Source organism: Parasteatoda tepidariorum, chromosome 1, assembly GCF_982258835.1.
Source record: "Parasteatoda tepidariorum strain Cologne lab strain chromosome 1, Ptep-v5.0, whole genome shotgun sequence".
NCBI classification, from domain to species: Eukaryota; Metazoa; Arthropoda; class Arachnida; order Araneae; family Theridiidae; genus Parasteatoda; species Parasteatoda tepidariorum.
The window spans coordinates 689,895-707,167 of record NC_141755.1 but is presented as its reverse complement, the minus strand read 5'-3'; the positions used below and the strand labels follow the sequence as shown (position 1 = coordinate 707,167).

At 27.7% G+C, this 17,273-nt stretch overlaps 1 protein-coding gene across 2 annotated transcripts in view; it reads left to right on the top strand.

The window, feature by feature from the left end:
* The window catches only part of Su(dx) (WW domain containing E3 ubiquitin protein ligase suppressor of deltex), a 34,705-nt gene extending 18,301 nt beyond the window's left edge, over positions 1 to 16,404 (top strand). For both annotated transcript variants that reach the window (XM_016056710.5, XM_016056712.5), the window contains exons 11-21: positions 463 to 547; positions 1,722 to 1,847; positions 2,083 to 2,164; positions 2,549 to 2,620; positions 2,920 to 3,008; positions 4,687 to 4,846; positions 5,795 to 5,928; positions 13,039 to 13,179; positions 13,253 to 13,373; positions 14,786 to 14,987; positions 15,653 to 16,404. In XM_016056710.5, coding sequence (XP_015912196.2) covers positions 463 to 547; positions 1,722 to 1,847; positions 2,083 to 2,164; positions 2,549 to 2,620; positions 2,920 to 3,008; positions 4,687 to 4,846; positions 5,795 to 5,928; positions 13,039 to 13,179; positions 13,253 to 13,373; positions 14,786 to 14,987; positions 15,653 to 15,825 — 1,385 coding nt within the window. In that variant the 3' untranslated portion in view covers positions 15,826 to 16,404. The remainder of the gene's footprint in view (positions 1 to 462; positions 548 to 1,721; positions 1,848 to 2,082; positions 2,165 to 2,548; positions 2,621 to 2,919; positions 3,009 to 4,686; positions 4,847 to 5,794; positions 5,929 to 13,038; positions 13,180 to 13,252; positions 13,374 to 14,785; positions 14,988 to 15,652) is intronic.
* The last annotated feature ends 869 nt before the right edge of the window (positions 16,405 to 17,273 follow it).

The following is a 17,273-nucleotide window of genomic DNA, read 5'->3' as shown; positions in this document are numbered from 1 at the left end:
TTTAGGTTAAATATACATGAAAAAATAATCTTTTGTCTGAACATTTACTATTTATTTTTTTAGTATTTGTTGAATTAAAATGAACTTGTTAATTAATAATTTAATTTTCCTCATTAACAAAAATGTTCTAAGGTGAAGAATTCACAAAAAAAAATTTAAACTTTTTTTTTTCTTTTCAAAATAACATTAATGAACTTATCAAAATAATCCCAAAAGTAAGGTTTATTTATTAATTATTATTATTATTTTATAATCTTTGTTTATTCTTTCTTTTGTGACCTTTTTGTGACATAGTTTTTAAATAAAATTGTTTGCTTTTTACTTTAATTTAACATTATTTGGCAACATTTACTAGAAGTTATTGAGATTCGGTCTGTGAATTGAAAATCATGGGGAAATGGTATTTTTATCAAGTTTAGGGAATATTTTGTGCTTATAAGTATTTTGTATTGTATTTTACAGAAAAAAGAGTGGATCCCAATGGAAGGGTGTACTTTGTTAATCACAAGAATAAAACTACTCAGTGGGAAGATCCCAGAACTCAAGGGTATTATTTTTTTTAATTTTAAATATATTCACTGTTTGTTTTCATTTGAATTGAAAATTATCCTACTACTTATATCTATTTCAAGTCTTCCTAATAAAAAAAAAGGATGTTAGTTTAAATAAATAGGTATTCATGAGCTAGTTTAGATATTGAAAATTGTTTTTGTAAATAGATTACTGTATCTTGATTAAAAAGAGTTACTTGAATTCATTACACTGATAAGGTAATGTGTTGGGTGCTGTATAAATCTATGATACCTTTCAGCTTTCTGATGTTTATTTGTGTAAAACCCTTTAGATCATCCTTGTTATGAAAATTTCTTTTTAATTGAGTCAAGTTTTGTGTAAATATCATTGCCTACATACTTCCGTATTTTTGTAAGTCTGAATACGTCACACTAAATGTTTTTAGCATATATGTATCATATTAGTATGTTTTTCAAAATTGCATGAAAATTTTAAGAAATATAACTACTATCTTATCTTTGTTAACTATAATATTTTTACTGTATGTTTTTCCGTCCTATTTTAAAGTTTTCTTTTGTTTTGATTAGCGCTTCTTGAAGGTTTCTTTCAAGAAATCCAATTACCATGCAATCTCCAATAATACAACACAAATAATTAATATTGTGCAGAATTTAATTAAATTTAAGAGCAATTCTACATAATATTATGTACTATATTAACTGCTATACTTTGTATATCATACAATGCATACCACTATTAATGTATAAAGTATATGATTATGCAAGCTAAAATCACTTCACTCATCTGTATAATTAAAATTTCAAAAATGTTCTGGTTTATTTAGAACAAAAAATATTCAAGTTTTTTTTAAAAAAAGGAAGGGCTCAAAAGGGACACAAGTAAGTTTTTTCTAGGTGACAGGATCGCTTGACTTTTGTATATATTTATAAAGGTCTTAGGGCAATATAATGACATGCCATACTTTTTTTTACTTGCTATTTCTTTACGAACTGGGCCAAATCGACAAAAACAAGTTTCTGGAATTTCTACTATATAAAAGTACAATACACAGAAACATTTTAATGTTTTCTTACTAGAAATGTTCTCCTGAACAGTTTGAAAATGTGGCTTATCATTATACTATTCTTTAAACTATCATTGCATTAACTTCATTTAAGAATTGAAGGAGATGGATTATATTTTTCCAGATTGGAGGATCCTTTACCACCTGGTTGGGAAATTAAAAGAACTGCAGAAGGTTTGAAGTATTTTGTTGATCATAACACAAAAACTACCACTTTTAATGATCCAAGACAGCCTTATGCTGCTAAAGGGTATGGATAACCTATTTTTATTATTTGTTCAGCAACTTTAAATGCAAAGCTTCCACTAAATTTAATATATTATGTAAATTTTAATAATTTTTTATATAATTGTGCGTAAGTTACTGTAACCTAAAAATTAAACTAATCTCTTGTCAAATAAATATTTTAAAATAATATATTTAGAAAACCAATTTAACTTAATATTTAATTCCTAAAATAAATCATCTTATTGTTTTGTTTTTAGTCCAAAGGGAGCTTATGGAGTGCCTGTAGCCTATGAAAGAAATTTTAAATGGAAACTCACACAGTTCCGATACTTGTGCCACGTGAGTTAACTCTTGTCATTTTTTACCAATTCTAATCAGTTGATTTGCTGTTTTTAATTTGAAAATAAGCTGATTACATAATTTTAATAATTTGACTTAAATTTGAGATTTTTTTACAACATCTTGCGAGTATAACATTGTCAATATAAGTTTAATGATATAATTGTAAAATTTAATTCAAACATATGTTTATTAACGAATATCTTGTGTAATATTTAGAATATATATTTCAAAGTTTACCTTGAAAGTATATAAAATTTAATATCAATTAAAAGTAAATTTTTGTTAAATTTTTCAAAAAAAAAAGCCTCAAAATGTGAAGAAAAAAAAATTGTGAATCAATTTATTTTAAAATTTTTGTAACAGTTTCTTTTACTTTTCTAGTGTAATGCCTTACCAAGTCACATCAAAATCACAGTTTCAAGACAAAACATTTTTGAAGATTCCTTTTCTCAAGTAAAAATTTGTTTTTATTTTCGTAACTTAGAAATTATGTTCTTATGATAAGCTTTCTTAAACTGTTTTCATAATTATTCTATTTTTCAGCCATCATTTTAGACAATTTTTATTTTTGCTGTTGTTTTTTCAAAATATTCTCAAAACCATGGTACAAGCTTTTTTACCCTACTAAGTGATTTATTCATGCAGTTAAAATGATGATAAATATTAAGTTAACCATCATTCATATGGGTTCCCTTTTTTTTTTGTTTAACCTGTATGTTTCCATATTTTTTATTCTTATAATTTTTCTACAGATTATGAGAGTTCCTCCTCATGAATTAAGAAGACGTCTCTTCATTACATTCAGAGGAGAAGAAGGATTAGATTATGGTGGAATTGCCAGGTATTTATATGTTTTATCCTACTCATTTCAGATATTGCTTTATTTTATATATACATTTCCTCTTACCTACTCTTAGGAAATATAACAATAACCCTAATTCATTGCTTCCCGAAGCTTTTGGGACCAAATTCAATGCCATGTTTTTGTAAAGAATTTTTTCTAGAAATGCTTGATTTATTTAAAATTTCTTTTGTTTGACTATTTTTTATACATAAAATTGTTTCCCTCTATTTGATACATACTGCACAATTAAGAGGAAATATTTATCTTTACATAACTGCTCTGAAAAAATATTAAAATATTTATTTTTTGTAAAATAAATACATAAATAACAATTTGAATATTTTCATCTCATGTCAAATATGTTTATATAATCTTAAAAATAAAATATGCTTAATTGTTTTTAGAAAAAAATATTTTCATAATTTGTACTGTCTTATTACATTCCTCCCTGGTAAGAGCTCTTACCGGGGAAGGTTAGCTGGTAAGAGCTAATCCTTTTTATTGCGATATTTAATTCTCATTCAGGCTCATTTCTGAAAGCTTTGATAATGACCTTTTAAAATTTGCAAAGAGTTTAATGCTATATAAAAAAATTTTTTATGGTGTTGCATTTTCTCTTATCTATAAATAAAGTTGCGTTGAGCATAGCAAGCGTAGCTTTCATTATGATATATTTTTCCTACTTCTTAATGACATACATTCTTGAGCTGATAAACTATTCCATTTAGCATATTCTATTTATTTGCTTTGGTCACTATACTATAGTAATATAACATACTTTTTCATAAGGGACATTTTTACATCAAACTAATTCATAAATAATTCAAAGATACTGAATTAGTAATATGTACTTGATTAAAAATTTCTTTGGCATTTAAAAAAATATGAAGATAGTAACATAAGTTGGCATGTTTCACACGCTCAAAAATAGGCCCTACATATACAAAAGTAGGTCACACGCTCAAAAAACCCATCCAGGCATGAATGAGGAAAACAAAAGTGATTTGAAGCATTTTCGCTCCATATAATGCGGAAATGCATTTTGCCTCTCTTGGCTTTAACAGTTTTTCTGGTTTTGTTTTATTTTTCTGTTCCACTCTTCGTTACTGTTATTTTTCTAGTTTTGTTTTTCACCCTCATTTTTTGCTGGCCATTTCACTTTTTCTGTTTCAAATCACATTTGTTTTCCTCATTCATGCCTGGCAAGTCTGAATCGGCACCTATTTTTGAGCACTTGAAACATGTCGACTTTTATTACCATCTTTATCATTTAATAAAGTACAGTTCCATGTGTTTTTTTCAGATAAGTACTTAACAAATTTATGAAATTTTCATTATATAACAAAAGTTTACATAGACATTTGGTATTTGTCAACAAAATCACTCCTGAATAATTTTAAAATGTTTATTGTTTTCATTTCGCTACGTTTTTCAATTCTACCATTATTATCTTTCAAAATGCTTCCTTTAAAAATTAAAACATTTCATTAATTTGTTACTTAAGTTCAAATTAAATCCTAGGAAATAGGATAAAAAAGTACATCATAGTATTCATTTGTCAGTAGTTAAAAAGCAAATACATCTGCTGTAAGGGTCAAATATGGTTTCAGTTTAATTTCTGTTTTATTCCTTATTCAGAAAGTTTCTTAAGTATATTTTTTGTTTCATTTTCCAGAGAATGGTTTTTCCTCTTGTCACATGAAGTCCTAAACCCTATGTATTGTCTATTTGAATATGCAGGAAAAAACAACTATAGTCTTCAAATTAATCCAGCTTCATCTGTTAATCCTGATCATCTTTTGTATTTTAGATTTATAGGTAGATTCATTGCAATGGTAAATATGCCTTGTTTTTTTAATTTTTTTAGATCGCTGTAAGAATGCATTTATGTTGCAATTAAAATAAAAATTTCATTTCACATAGTTACTAGTTCATTCATATTCATAGTTATTTTTTATCTTTATATTTTAATAGTTATTAATAAATAAAAATCTTTTTTATCAGCATTCTTTTCTATTCAAAATATTTCCTCAATACCTACCTACTTCAAAGAAAATTTATTATTGTGAAAAGTAAAGAGATAGAAGGAGTTACAATTACTTTTATATTTTAAACCAATGTGACATTATTTTAGCTTATTAGAAATATTTTCATTATATCTCTTACATTATTATATCTTTTATCTCATTTGTTTATTGTGTGGTAATATACTGTAATAACACTCAATCATTGTTCCAAGAAGTTTTTGAGATATTTTATTATGTCCTTGATTAATTTTCATCTAGGTTTGCTTACATAATTTTATTCTTCACTTTGCTATTTTAACAGTTGAAATTTTTCTGTTCAAATAACTGCCCCTTTCATTCTCTAAAAGTGATTCTTCAAAGTATTTAAGTGTTTAATTTCAATTTAAGAAAATATTAGATTTGTAAAGAAAAAATTACTATTAGAACATTCTGCTTTTTTCTAAAAAAATTGATTTTAAATTATTTTAACCACTACATTTGGAACAGATCCCCCCCCCCTTTATTATTCAATGAAAAACAGATAAATAGAAATTTTTTTTAATTCAAACTTGCTGATACTTAGTGTTTAAAGTGTTTACACATATTTTTTGACTTAACACACGATTTGATTATCTAATTTTAAATATATATTCTCTACTGTAATGTTTGTCTGCTTTGATAGCTGCAGTAAAATCCTTTTGTTATTATTTATGTATTTAACTAAAAAATCAACAAAAAAAAGTACAATGAATTATAAGTTAATTTTTATTTGTCTAGGCATTGTTTCACGGAAAGTTTATTTACAGTGGATTTACATTACCATTTTATAAACGAATGTTAGGTAAAAAATTAACGATGAAAGATATTGAATCCATAGATCCTGAATTCTACAACTCTCTTGTTTGGATAAAGTAAGTTTCTCTCTCTGTAGTTATTCATTTATTCTTCTATCTATGAATGAAAGCAAAACTTCTTACAATTTGTCACTGATTTTATTCGTAAATACTTTAAGCTATATTTTGCATATTTTTGTCAGTATATAATATATATATATATATATATATATATATATATATATATATATATATATATATATATATATATATATATATATATATATATATATATATATATGTAATGTTATGTCTTTCAAGGCTAGATAATTGAAGAGACTTAGGCGGCTTCTGTTAAAAAAGCATTTTATTCCGTTAGATGGAGTATTGCAAACATTTACATCAGGTTTCCCCCTTTGCAGGGATTGTTTGGATTTGGCCCAGGTTTATCTAGCCATTGAAAATATGAAAAAGACATGCAATTTTGCCTGTCCTGAGCTTTTAAAGTGAGATTCTGAAGGGGAGTGGCTGCAAGGATCTTCTTATCTCAATGAAACGTCATACAATTAATAAAATTTAGAGATTTTGATTCGCTAAAAGGATATCGCCACTCTGGCGGTGGGAAGTTTCTGGGACTCTCTTAATGCTTACTTTATCAACGAATTATTGCCCATTAACTTCAGAAAGTAATCTTTTATCTGGCCTTATCTGGTTCATCTTGACTTTTTATGGCTCTTTGTGAGAGACCGACTTCTACATCTTAAACTTGATAAGAAACATATGTTTTAAGCTTACCAGTTAATATAGAAAGACTCGCATGAGAAATTCTATATTACATATGTATATATATATATTATGAATTAGTACAGTGCCCGCCGTTTATTAAAATCACTTTCGTTTTATGCTCTTTTGATTTTATTAAAAGGCGATTCAACATTTGAGGGAAGAAAAAAAAATTTACGATATATTCTAAATGCACACACTTTAAAAGCTAAAATAATGACAACGTTAATGCTTTATTTTAACTCATTTAATTATTTTAATAAAGTAAAAAACCCTACATAAGATTAAATTTACAAAATTTTTGCAAAAAACTGATCAATGGTTGCTTGAGTTGCAGTATTTAAAATTAACTTTTCAACGTCGTTTGAGAGTTTATAGAAGTTTTTATAGTTTTCAATATTTCCTCCTCTTTGTTCTAAAGCTTGCAGCAATACATTAAGTGCTTTTCTGACTTCCATTGAAGATGGCACTGATGAGTTTATTTCATCTTCTGAGTCTGATTCCTCCATTTCTTGATTGGAAATAACTTAGCAATACTGGTGCCTGTAACAATTTCAGAATCAGATTTTTCTCCTGATGTTTGCAAGTTATCGTCAATAGCTACATAAAGTGAAAAATTCTCGCCCATTTCATTTTCTTCATTGCTAAGCATTTCTTCGAAAAGTTATCAGCTTCATCGCCAGTGCTTAATCCACACTTTTTAAGCAATTTGATATTATTTTGTTGAAGCAATGTCCCACGAGTTGCGAATCATTGATTCCAAAATAGTAAGGGATTTTGATAGTTTGTTTACAGTTAAGAGTTCTGAAGAGCAGTCACAGTCTATGTCACTAATGATGTCTTGAGTGTCTATGTCTTGAATGATCTTATGATTCCCTGATCAAGGGGTTGAATAATAGCTGTAGTGTTGGGTGGCAAAAACACTAATTTAATGTTTTTCAAACGCAAGTCCTCATCAGCAGGGTGTGTAGCACAATTGTCTGAAAGTAAGACAACCTTTTCATTTTTCAACTCCTTGTCCCATTCAAGAAGAAATTTTGTGAAGACGCTGGATGTCATCCATGCGTTATAGCTGCTGGCACACTGGTTGGCTTAACTGGCAGGTGTTTTACTCCTTTTAAACTCTTTCCTATCACTAAAGTTTTTTTCCCCACAGTTCCTGTCATGTTGCATGTTAGCAGCATGGTTATTTTTTCCTTTTTTTTTTTACATCCACCAGTCGATTCATTTTTAAACCGTAGTGTGTGTTGAAAATTTTCGCTGGTTTATAGTCTTTGATGAGTGTTGGCCGCACGTTGTTTACCCAATCGGTGGCAGAGCTAAAATCAGCATCTTGCTTTTCACCATGCAATTTACAATAGACAATGTTGTTGCTGTCTTTCCATCGGCTTAGCCACCCATCTGTAGTTTTGAAATCAGAATCACCAAATAAGTTAGCAAAGTCCTGTGCTTTGTGAAATAAAATTCCTCCGGAAATTGGAATTCTTCGCTCGCGTGCATTTTTGAACCATTCTAACTGAGCCATTTCAATTTTCTCCGATTTTCCTTCACGCTTACGCTTTCTTAACAGATTTCCATTCTTTTTTATTTCCTCGGAAATAGTTATCCTTTGTTTCAGAATGTTTAAAAGAGCAGTTTGGGAAATCCCTAATTTAATTGAAGCTTCACGTTGACTACAATTAAGAAGCTTATCATAGTTTTGCAACACTTCGATTTTAACTTTAAGATTCAAATCCTTCCTTTTCGGCATGCTGGTAAAATTTAACACCAAACAAACTTAAAAATGATATGTGCTCTAACTATAATTTACTTAAGCAACTTAAATAATATGGAGCATGCGCACAGACAGTTTTTGGAAATCTATTCATGTTCTCTGTTAAGATAGATAACAAAAGAAACATCTCTCCCTTCTATGGTTCATTCAATAAAAAGTACGTTAAGAATTCGACCCCCTGTTGAGTGAGATAGGTTTCTCCAAACTTCGTTCAAGTCAAGAAATTGACATTGATAAATTGATTTATATGAACTCTCTGCTTACCACTCACATTTTTCTTAACTCTTATACTATGTATATCACAGGAAAGTGCTAACCACACCTGTTTCACAGGTTTGTGAGTAACTGTTGCTTCTTCTAAAAAAATCTTTAAACTTCGAAAAAATAAAATTTTATAAATAAGAACAAAAAAAAGCTGAAATATTGCACTTTTGATTTATTACGTAGTCAAAAATTTGATTTTAAAAAGCGGCGGCATTGATTTTATTAAAGGATGTTTTTGACATGTATTAATATTGTAACGATTCAGTTCTTGCCGATTATATTTTATAAAGCGGCTGATTTTATTATCCAGTGATTCTATTAGCGGCAGGCACTGTATTTAGAAATTTTTGTTAGAATGTTTTTAAAAATTATAAAAAAACTAGTATAATCCAGTGAACACATGCAAAAGCTGCTGACAAAAATGACTTAGAGGGGATATATATATTATATATAATTATGAAGAGGTTTAAATAATAAAAAGAGTTGTAACTCATTAGCAGCCAACAACAATAATGCATACTTTTGAACAAAAAAAGTGTCAAATTTCCTTACAGCAACAAGGTGAACAGGGGAAGCTGTAGGTCATGTTGCTATTGGCTGGACCCTACACTAACAATAATAACGTGAGAACTAAAATATTTTTTTAAAACATAAAATAAAAAAATTTTTAAGCCATTGTCAATGCAAAACTGAATTCTATCATATACCATCACATCAACAGCCGCCCTTCAAAAAATTTTGGATTGAAGATGGTATAAGTTAAGGTTTTTGAGATTTATACACAAATGCCTAAACCTTATATTAATTTATGATGCACCATCTTTAATCCACAAATTTGGAGTAGTTTAGTATTTTGTAATTAGTATTCAGTAAATTAGTATTTTGTGATCTATCACCCAGTTATGTCGAATTTAATTATAACTTTAGTTGTACAACAGCAGCTTTGTGTCATATTTTTGTTACACAAAGCCTTTATCTCTTTTTATCTTTGGTGCAATTTCTTGAGAATCAGTTTATAATACTCTATAGCTTTTACTGGGAAATGATAAGTGTCTTGTGATGCCAAGAAATTGTGAAAAAATAATGCTAATTGAACCTTGGTTAAAAGGCATTCATGAGAAAAAGGATATTCAAAGTTTCGCTGAATTTTATATTGATAATGCAGTGACTTGAAAAAAAGATCTTGGTGTTTCAGTTTTATTTCCCCCCCCCCCTCCCGTTTTACTCTTGATAGTCTGGAAGTTTTACTTCCTGGTAAGTGTACTTCTTTCAGATTCAAGCAATTTTTTTTTCATTCAAAGAAAATCTGTAGTATTTTTTTTATCAAGAATAAAAAAGTATTTATATATGTCATGCTGAAATAAGAATAACACATTTCCTAACATTTAAAAAGTAAATTATTTTCTTTCAATAGATAAAAATCATTAATATAATCAGTAATCTTTTTATACCATAACCTTGAATTGAGTGCGAAATAAAATCTATTTTTAGAGATTCCCTTTACATCTGCCTAACACGTTAGCACGAAATTCACAAAACCGTTATATGGTTGCTATTGTTTTAGATTTATTAAAATTCATTATTATTATTTCTTCCTCATTCTTTTCCGCCAACACATTTGAATGCGCAAGGCTAAGAAAAAGAGCCTTGGCATTAAATTTAGTCAATTAATAGCCAATACATGGATTTCTTTCCTTTCCTTGGTGAAAACTATTTCAACGTACACATGACACTCGCATTTTTGATTTCTTGATGGACAAAGGTGCCTTATGCAGGGATGATATTTTTCCGCTTTTTTGCTTTTCTCTCTCGAATTTCAGCCTTTTTATCAAAAACTCAGATTCTCTAAAATATATTTCTGCTTTTTTAGAAAATTCTGTCGTTGAAATAGATTAATTATATTTCGAATTTTCAAAGATAAACAGAAAATTCAAACTACATAGCTGTCAACCCTTCCGTATTTTTACTTATTTTAGCTATTTTCTCTGCTTTTACGCATCGAAGATAAGATTTTTTGCATTTTTACCCACCTACCAGATAGCTCGTATTTTCGTAATTCAGACGGCGCTTCTTCAAACAAACCTTTTAGTTGTCCCAAGCCCAGAATCTGCTAATATTTCAATTCTTATTCACGCAATTTTAATATCAAACATAGCTTTTCGCATTTACTTGATTTAAAAGTTGCGCATTGCGATTCTTATTTACGCGATTTAAATATCATACATCGTGATTCTTATTAATACGATTTAAACATCTACATTGCGATTCTTATTTTCGAGATTTAAAAATCCGATATTGCGATTTGTATTTATGCGTTTTTGAAAACTTATTTAGTAATTCATATTGACGCAAGTTCAAAATCCAATGTCATGATTCGTTCATACGGTTATAATATCAAATGTAGATTTTCGTATTTATACATGATTTAAAAATAAGGCATTGGGATTCATATTTAGGCAAATTATGCATCATGATTCGTATTTCTGCTATCTGAAAATTACGAATCATGATTCGTATTTGCGCGATCTAAAAATTATGCATCATGATTTGTATTTACGTAATTTAAAAATTCTATATCGAAGTTTGTATTCTCTCATTTCTAAAATCGAATATCGAGTTTGATATTCACGTGATTTCAAAATCCATTATCGTGATTCATATTCACGTGATTTTAGAATCCAAGATCGCTATTTGTGCTCACGCGATTTTAAAATCAATTATCGCGATTAAGAAGTACGTTTTTTTCCTGAATTAGTTACTATAAAGGTAACTGTTTTACAATCGACGATTATTAGTATATATAGGCATTACAACATCAGAGAGCTGGAAGAGAATACATTCAAAACTTACATTCTGTGCTTGGAAAGAAGAATACCACACAGGCAGGTAAAGAAAGAAAAAATAGGATTTGTCAAAGGATGTTCGAAGAGGGGCTAACAACTAAATTAATCACTGATCTGTTTGTGTCAGTTTTGCTATTATCACAAGAATATATAAAACTTTTCCAAACTGGAGCACCCCTCATTCACAAGCTGTATTTCAAGCAATTTGACCTTGTTAGAGGATTTTTTGTTTATTTTTTGAAACATGAAGCATTTGCAGCAATTGGAAATTTAAAAAAAAGAAGAAAAAAAAAAGCAGCTAACTTAAAGATATATCAAACAAAAGCAATCACTTCAAAAAGCGATTAAGTTTTTTTTTTTTTTTTTTTTTTTTTTTTTTGGAAAAAGAGTTAATTAACTCAGCTCCAAAATTTAAAAAGTAATGTTACTGTTATTTATGCTATAAAATGCAAATTTCATATCAAATGAAAAATAATTGTGTAACCAGTTGCTGTTTATCATGTAATTTTTCAATTTTTGTAGGTTGAGGGGCTAGCTACTATATGTTTCAACTTTACTGTTATTGATATGTTTCACAGGCTCTAGCTAGATTATAATATGAACATAATGATTCCAATTGTAAAAGTTTATTTTCTTTTCTAAATAATTTTAAAAGTCATGTTACTGATATATTTGCTATAAATCACGTAACAGTATTTATTAAAAGAAATGGAATATTAATGTATGTTCTCAGTATTAATTTGCTAAACCAGGCAGTTTCTCAAGTAATAATTGTCTCTTGTGTGAACTGAAGAAAAATATAATTTTCTAGCTTTATTTTTTCAATTGGTAATTTTACTTTTTACTAAATGTTAAGTATCGATGTAATCATTTATATACCAAATTAGTACACGATTTTATGTCAACACATTGTTATTTATTATCTTAAATTGTCTGGAATTTATTAATCAACAATTGCACACTCTAAAATTTACTCGCGTGGAAATTCAGCTTTTTTGCCTTTTGGCCAATCTTCTAAATTGGACAATTTTCTAAATTTATTAATTTATTAATTCTAATGGGCAATTTTCTAAATTTATTAATTTATATGTATGAATTATTTTTTTTACTTTGGAGTTCCATATGATTTCACATAATTTCTGAAATAAAGCATTTTTATTTATTATAATTTGATTCTTTATTAAGCAATTTATGATTTTTGTTGAATAATTGCTAGCCTACATCAGACTGGAATAATATATGTCAAAATACACCAAAAGGCATCTTCAACAAATTGTAAATTTCTTCTAGCATCAAACTATTTTCCTGGATAATATAATTAGTTAATATCGTGTAATTTAATTTTAATTATGTTGATCATATAATTAAAATTAATTGAAATAATGATTACAATAAGAGTGATAAAAATAATTGCTATGTGCCGTTGGAACTCAGCTAGTAAACGAGTTATGTTTCTTATATGAAGGTTAATATTGTTTAAAAATTTTAATAATATTGGTATTAAAAACATTCCTTATTTATTAGGGAAAACAATATAGAAGAATGTGGCTTAGAATTGTATTTCAGTGTAGATTTTGAAATTTTGGGACAGATTCAATCACATGAACTAAAGCCAGGAGGTGGAGAAATCAGAGTTAATGAAGAAAACAAAGATGAATATTTGAGGTATGTTTTAGAAGCTTTTGAGATTGTTTATTAAACTAGATTAAGCATTTACATTAATAATAATTTACTTCAGACTCATGACTGATTGGCGATTTTCAAGAGGTCAAGAAGAGCAAACTAAGTCATTTCTTGATGGTTTCAATGAAGTATTACCTTTGGAATGGTTGCACTATTTTGATGAAAGAGAGCTTGAAGTAAGAAATTATTCAGTGTCTTGTATGTAGTGTGCCTGAAAAAATTTTTTACTCAAAAAATTCGATATTTTTTTTCAAAGCAATGTACTTAACTCTCACTATTAGTTCATAACTAATATAAACATTAATATATTCTAGTTTTCAGTAAAATGATTCAATGTGATAATTGGCTGCAAATAACAATATCCTGTTTATTTACTTACTTATCCTTTGAGTACTTTTGTTTGGCACCTAAGTGTTCTGTAATTCTACATATCTCTCCACAGTCCTTGGTAATCAAGCTTATTTCTCTAATAAAGCTCACTCAAAATCATGAAAAGTAAAACCAGGCCTCCCTCTTGCTTTTTTTTCACTCTGAGACAATTTAATCACAAAAGATATTTTTTTCTTTGGGCATTCTAGGAGGATGTCAAACCAAATGCATCTCCTTTTAAGATATCTTCGGCTGTTGCAATAATCTTAGTTTTTAAAAAAAATGTTAATTTGATGTCTCACAAAGCCAGAAACTTTAATAGTTGTTCATTTTTTATGTAAAAATTTCACCACTTTAACAAATATTTCATTCACTGCCAGATGCAAATTTATTTAATTTTGCATATTTTGTATATAAGAAAGTCATTTTTTAACTCCTCATGCAGAAATTACATTTTTAGCATGTCTGTTAAAAAACGTTGGATCTATTAAAAAATTATAAAAAATATTTCGATGAAACTTTGTTACTTATTTCAGGTTATGCCTTATAGTACGGCATAATTCTAAAAGGCAAGAGAAAATTAAAAATTGTAATGTATTAATTTGCTTATACACAAGTGTCTATTTAACTAGAGAACTTCAATGGTAGATTATAAAGCAACATCTGGTTTTTGTAAACAAAATTGTTTTTCACAAATACCTCTTTTAATGATATTAAAAAAATGTTCAAATAAACTTATGTGCTGATGCATAAACTCAAATAAATTTTTAATACTTTAACTTTCTCTGAATGCATTGACTTCAGTAAGTGTGCACATATTTTTTATTTGAAATTACTAATCGGACAAAAAGTAGTTATTGAGCACAAATGTATGCGCCAGAAAGATTGGATTGAGACTTAAAATAAAAGTTGCATTGTATGATAGACCTTTCTTGTGGTATAACATTTTTTGAATCTATTGAATTTACAATTTGTAAGCAATAATTTCTTTTTAACAATAATGAATTTTTCAAAAAAAATTTTTCTTCTTCTTTTGAAAAATTTTAGCTTTTCTTTGCACAATCAATGTATCATTAACGCAATCAATGTATTTTAACTAATGCTTAATTTCAAACCTATTATAATTTTAATTGTTCAATATTTATTTTTTATATTGCTTGTTTGCTGTTTATACATTTTAAAAAAGAAATTGATATACATAAATATGTTATTTTTGCAGTTAATGCTATGTGGCATGCAAGAAATTGATATTGAAGATTGGCAACGAAATACAATTTATAGGCATTACACTAGGACTGGAAAGCAAATCATTTGGTTTTGGCAGTTTGTTAGAGAGATGGATAATGAAAAACGTGCAAGATTGTTACAATTTGTTACTGGTACTTGTCGAGTACCGGTTGGTGGATTTGCTGAATTGATGGGTAATTTCCTCATACAATTTATTTCATTCCAGAGTATTTCATTTTTTATTAATTTTTTTAACATGTTCACTGAATGCTTATATATCATTCTTTGATCATTTAAGCAACATGCAAATAGTTCGGCATTTTAAGAAAATATTAACAATTTATCAACACCTCTTTGCATGAAGTAATATTATAATTTTTCCCCTTTATTTTAATACAAGTTTCTTATAAAAATGTTGTTAGATGACACAAATATAAAATGTTTTTTTTTTTAATTAAGGAAAAACAGATGAACAATTAATAACTAAAAATAACCTGTATGGAAAATAAGTTTTTTAAGCATGAAGCTTGTTTTAGGGAATAATTTACAATACTTAATCTTTAATTATTTTTTTTTAACTGAGCACTGAAAACGTTTAGTTATTTTCTGTTAAAATGTTTTTGTTTTTTACGAAACAGATTGTCAATTTATTATATACATAATATCACTTATATTAAAACTGATAAGAAATTGTATTTTGTAATTTTCTTCACATTGTATTTTGTAATTTGTGAGTGAAGGAAAAACTTTTGAAAATGTATGCCTGCAGCTTTTTTTTTTAAATTTAAAAAGTAATATTTGAATAGTAATGCAATTATTATTGCTTTAAATTAAATTACCTATATTCTTGTATTTATAGGAAGCAATGGTCCTCAAAGGTTCTGTATAGAAAAAGTAGGCAAAGAAACGTGGCTTCCTCGAAGTCACACATGCTTCAACAGATTAGATCTCCCTCCTTACAAGAGTTATGAACAATTGGTTGAAAAACTAACCTATGCAATTGAAGAAACTGAAGGTTTTGCCCAGGAGTAGATATCATTCTCTCTCGAACATTTACCTGAAAAGTCTTCCGAATGAAATGTGGATCATGAATATTCAACCAGGAATGGTTAAATTGAGGCACTGTGAATTTTAGAGGCTTTATTTTGACCTATGTATCAAAGAAAAATTATATAAAAGGTGCCGTGCACTTTTGTTAATAAAGCGTGTGGTGGACATGATAGAGATATAATATCAAATAAATTATGGTATTTATTTAAATACCAAAGAGTGATATTTTATTATAATTGTAATGCAATAGATCTTTTGTTGGATTGACTAAATATGATTTTTATTTCTCCAAGGCACTGTTCACAAGCAAAGGCAACAAAAGAACAAATTCGGGCTTTTTATCACCTGTTATTAACATATCTTTTAATTTATATATGAAAATCATTAATATATTTAATAACATTCCAAAGCTACCGATGATATATTTGTTTATTCAGACGAGGATATGTAAAAAAGAAAATTAAATTCTTTAATGGATTGTACATGACAGTGACAACTTGTATTATTCTGTAAAATTATGTAATAAATATATTCTTTTTTCCTGTTACTATAAAAGAAAAATTCTTTTCAATGTGTCTTCATGTTTTTTAGGGAATACATTTAGGATCATGATCAATCAATTAATAGAAAAGTCAAAATGTTAAAGTAGCTTTATAATTAAACTAAATCGAAAATTTTACATTTTAGTGCCACTTTATATATAAAGAAAAGCATTTGTTAATGATATTTTAAATTAGTTTTAGTGATAACGAGTGTAAAATCCTTATCATATACAAAATTTTAACGAGTGTAAAATCCTTAGCTATATACAAAATTTTAGGGATTATCATTTTCACAGCTTTAATCGAGTCTTCTAGGCAAAAACGTTTGAAGGGACAAAAAATGTTTGAAATATAAAATGTAGATTGTATAGTAATTCTAATGCACATTCACAGAGTTTTCTATAATTTATGATATTTCTTTTTTATATAACTCAAGGAATAGCTGAATATTTAGTGGCATTTTAAAAACATTGAAATATGTTATGTTTAAGAATAAGATATTGAAATACAGTCGAACCCCGCTATAGTGAACCGTCTGCGGACTCAGTAATGTGTCCACTATAACCGATGGTTCACTATATCCAAATTTTTTGAAGAATATTTTTTGCATAAGGCAGTTGAATGATTGAAAATTGGCTTTGCAATTTTGCATAAGTTATTTAAAAAATTATTAACTAATTAACAGATAATAAAGCAAAAATTGATGGAAAAAGTAATTACGTAGCTAAATATTAGTTTTATTTTCACTTTTTATGAAAAAAATTTGTGATTTTTGATTGAACACAATTTGATTTTAAATTGAGTTCATCAATTTTCTTATCTACAATGTGCAAAGAATGCAAGATTTTTACATTTTGAACAAGATTTCGAACCATCTTAACAAAGCAT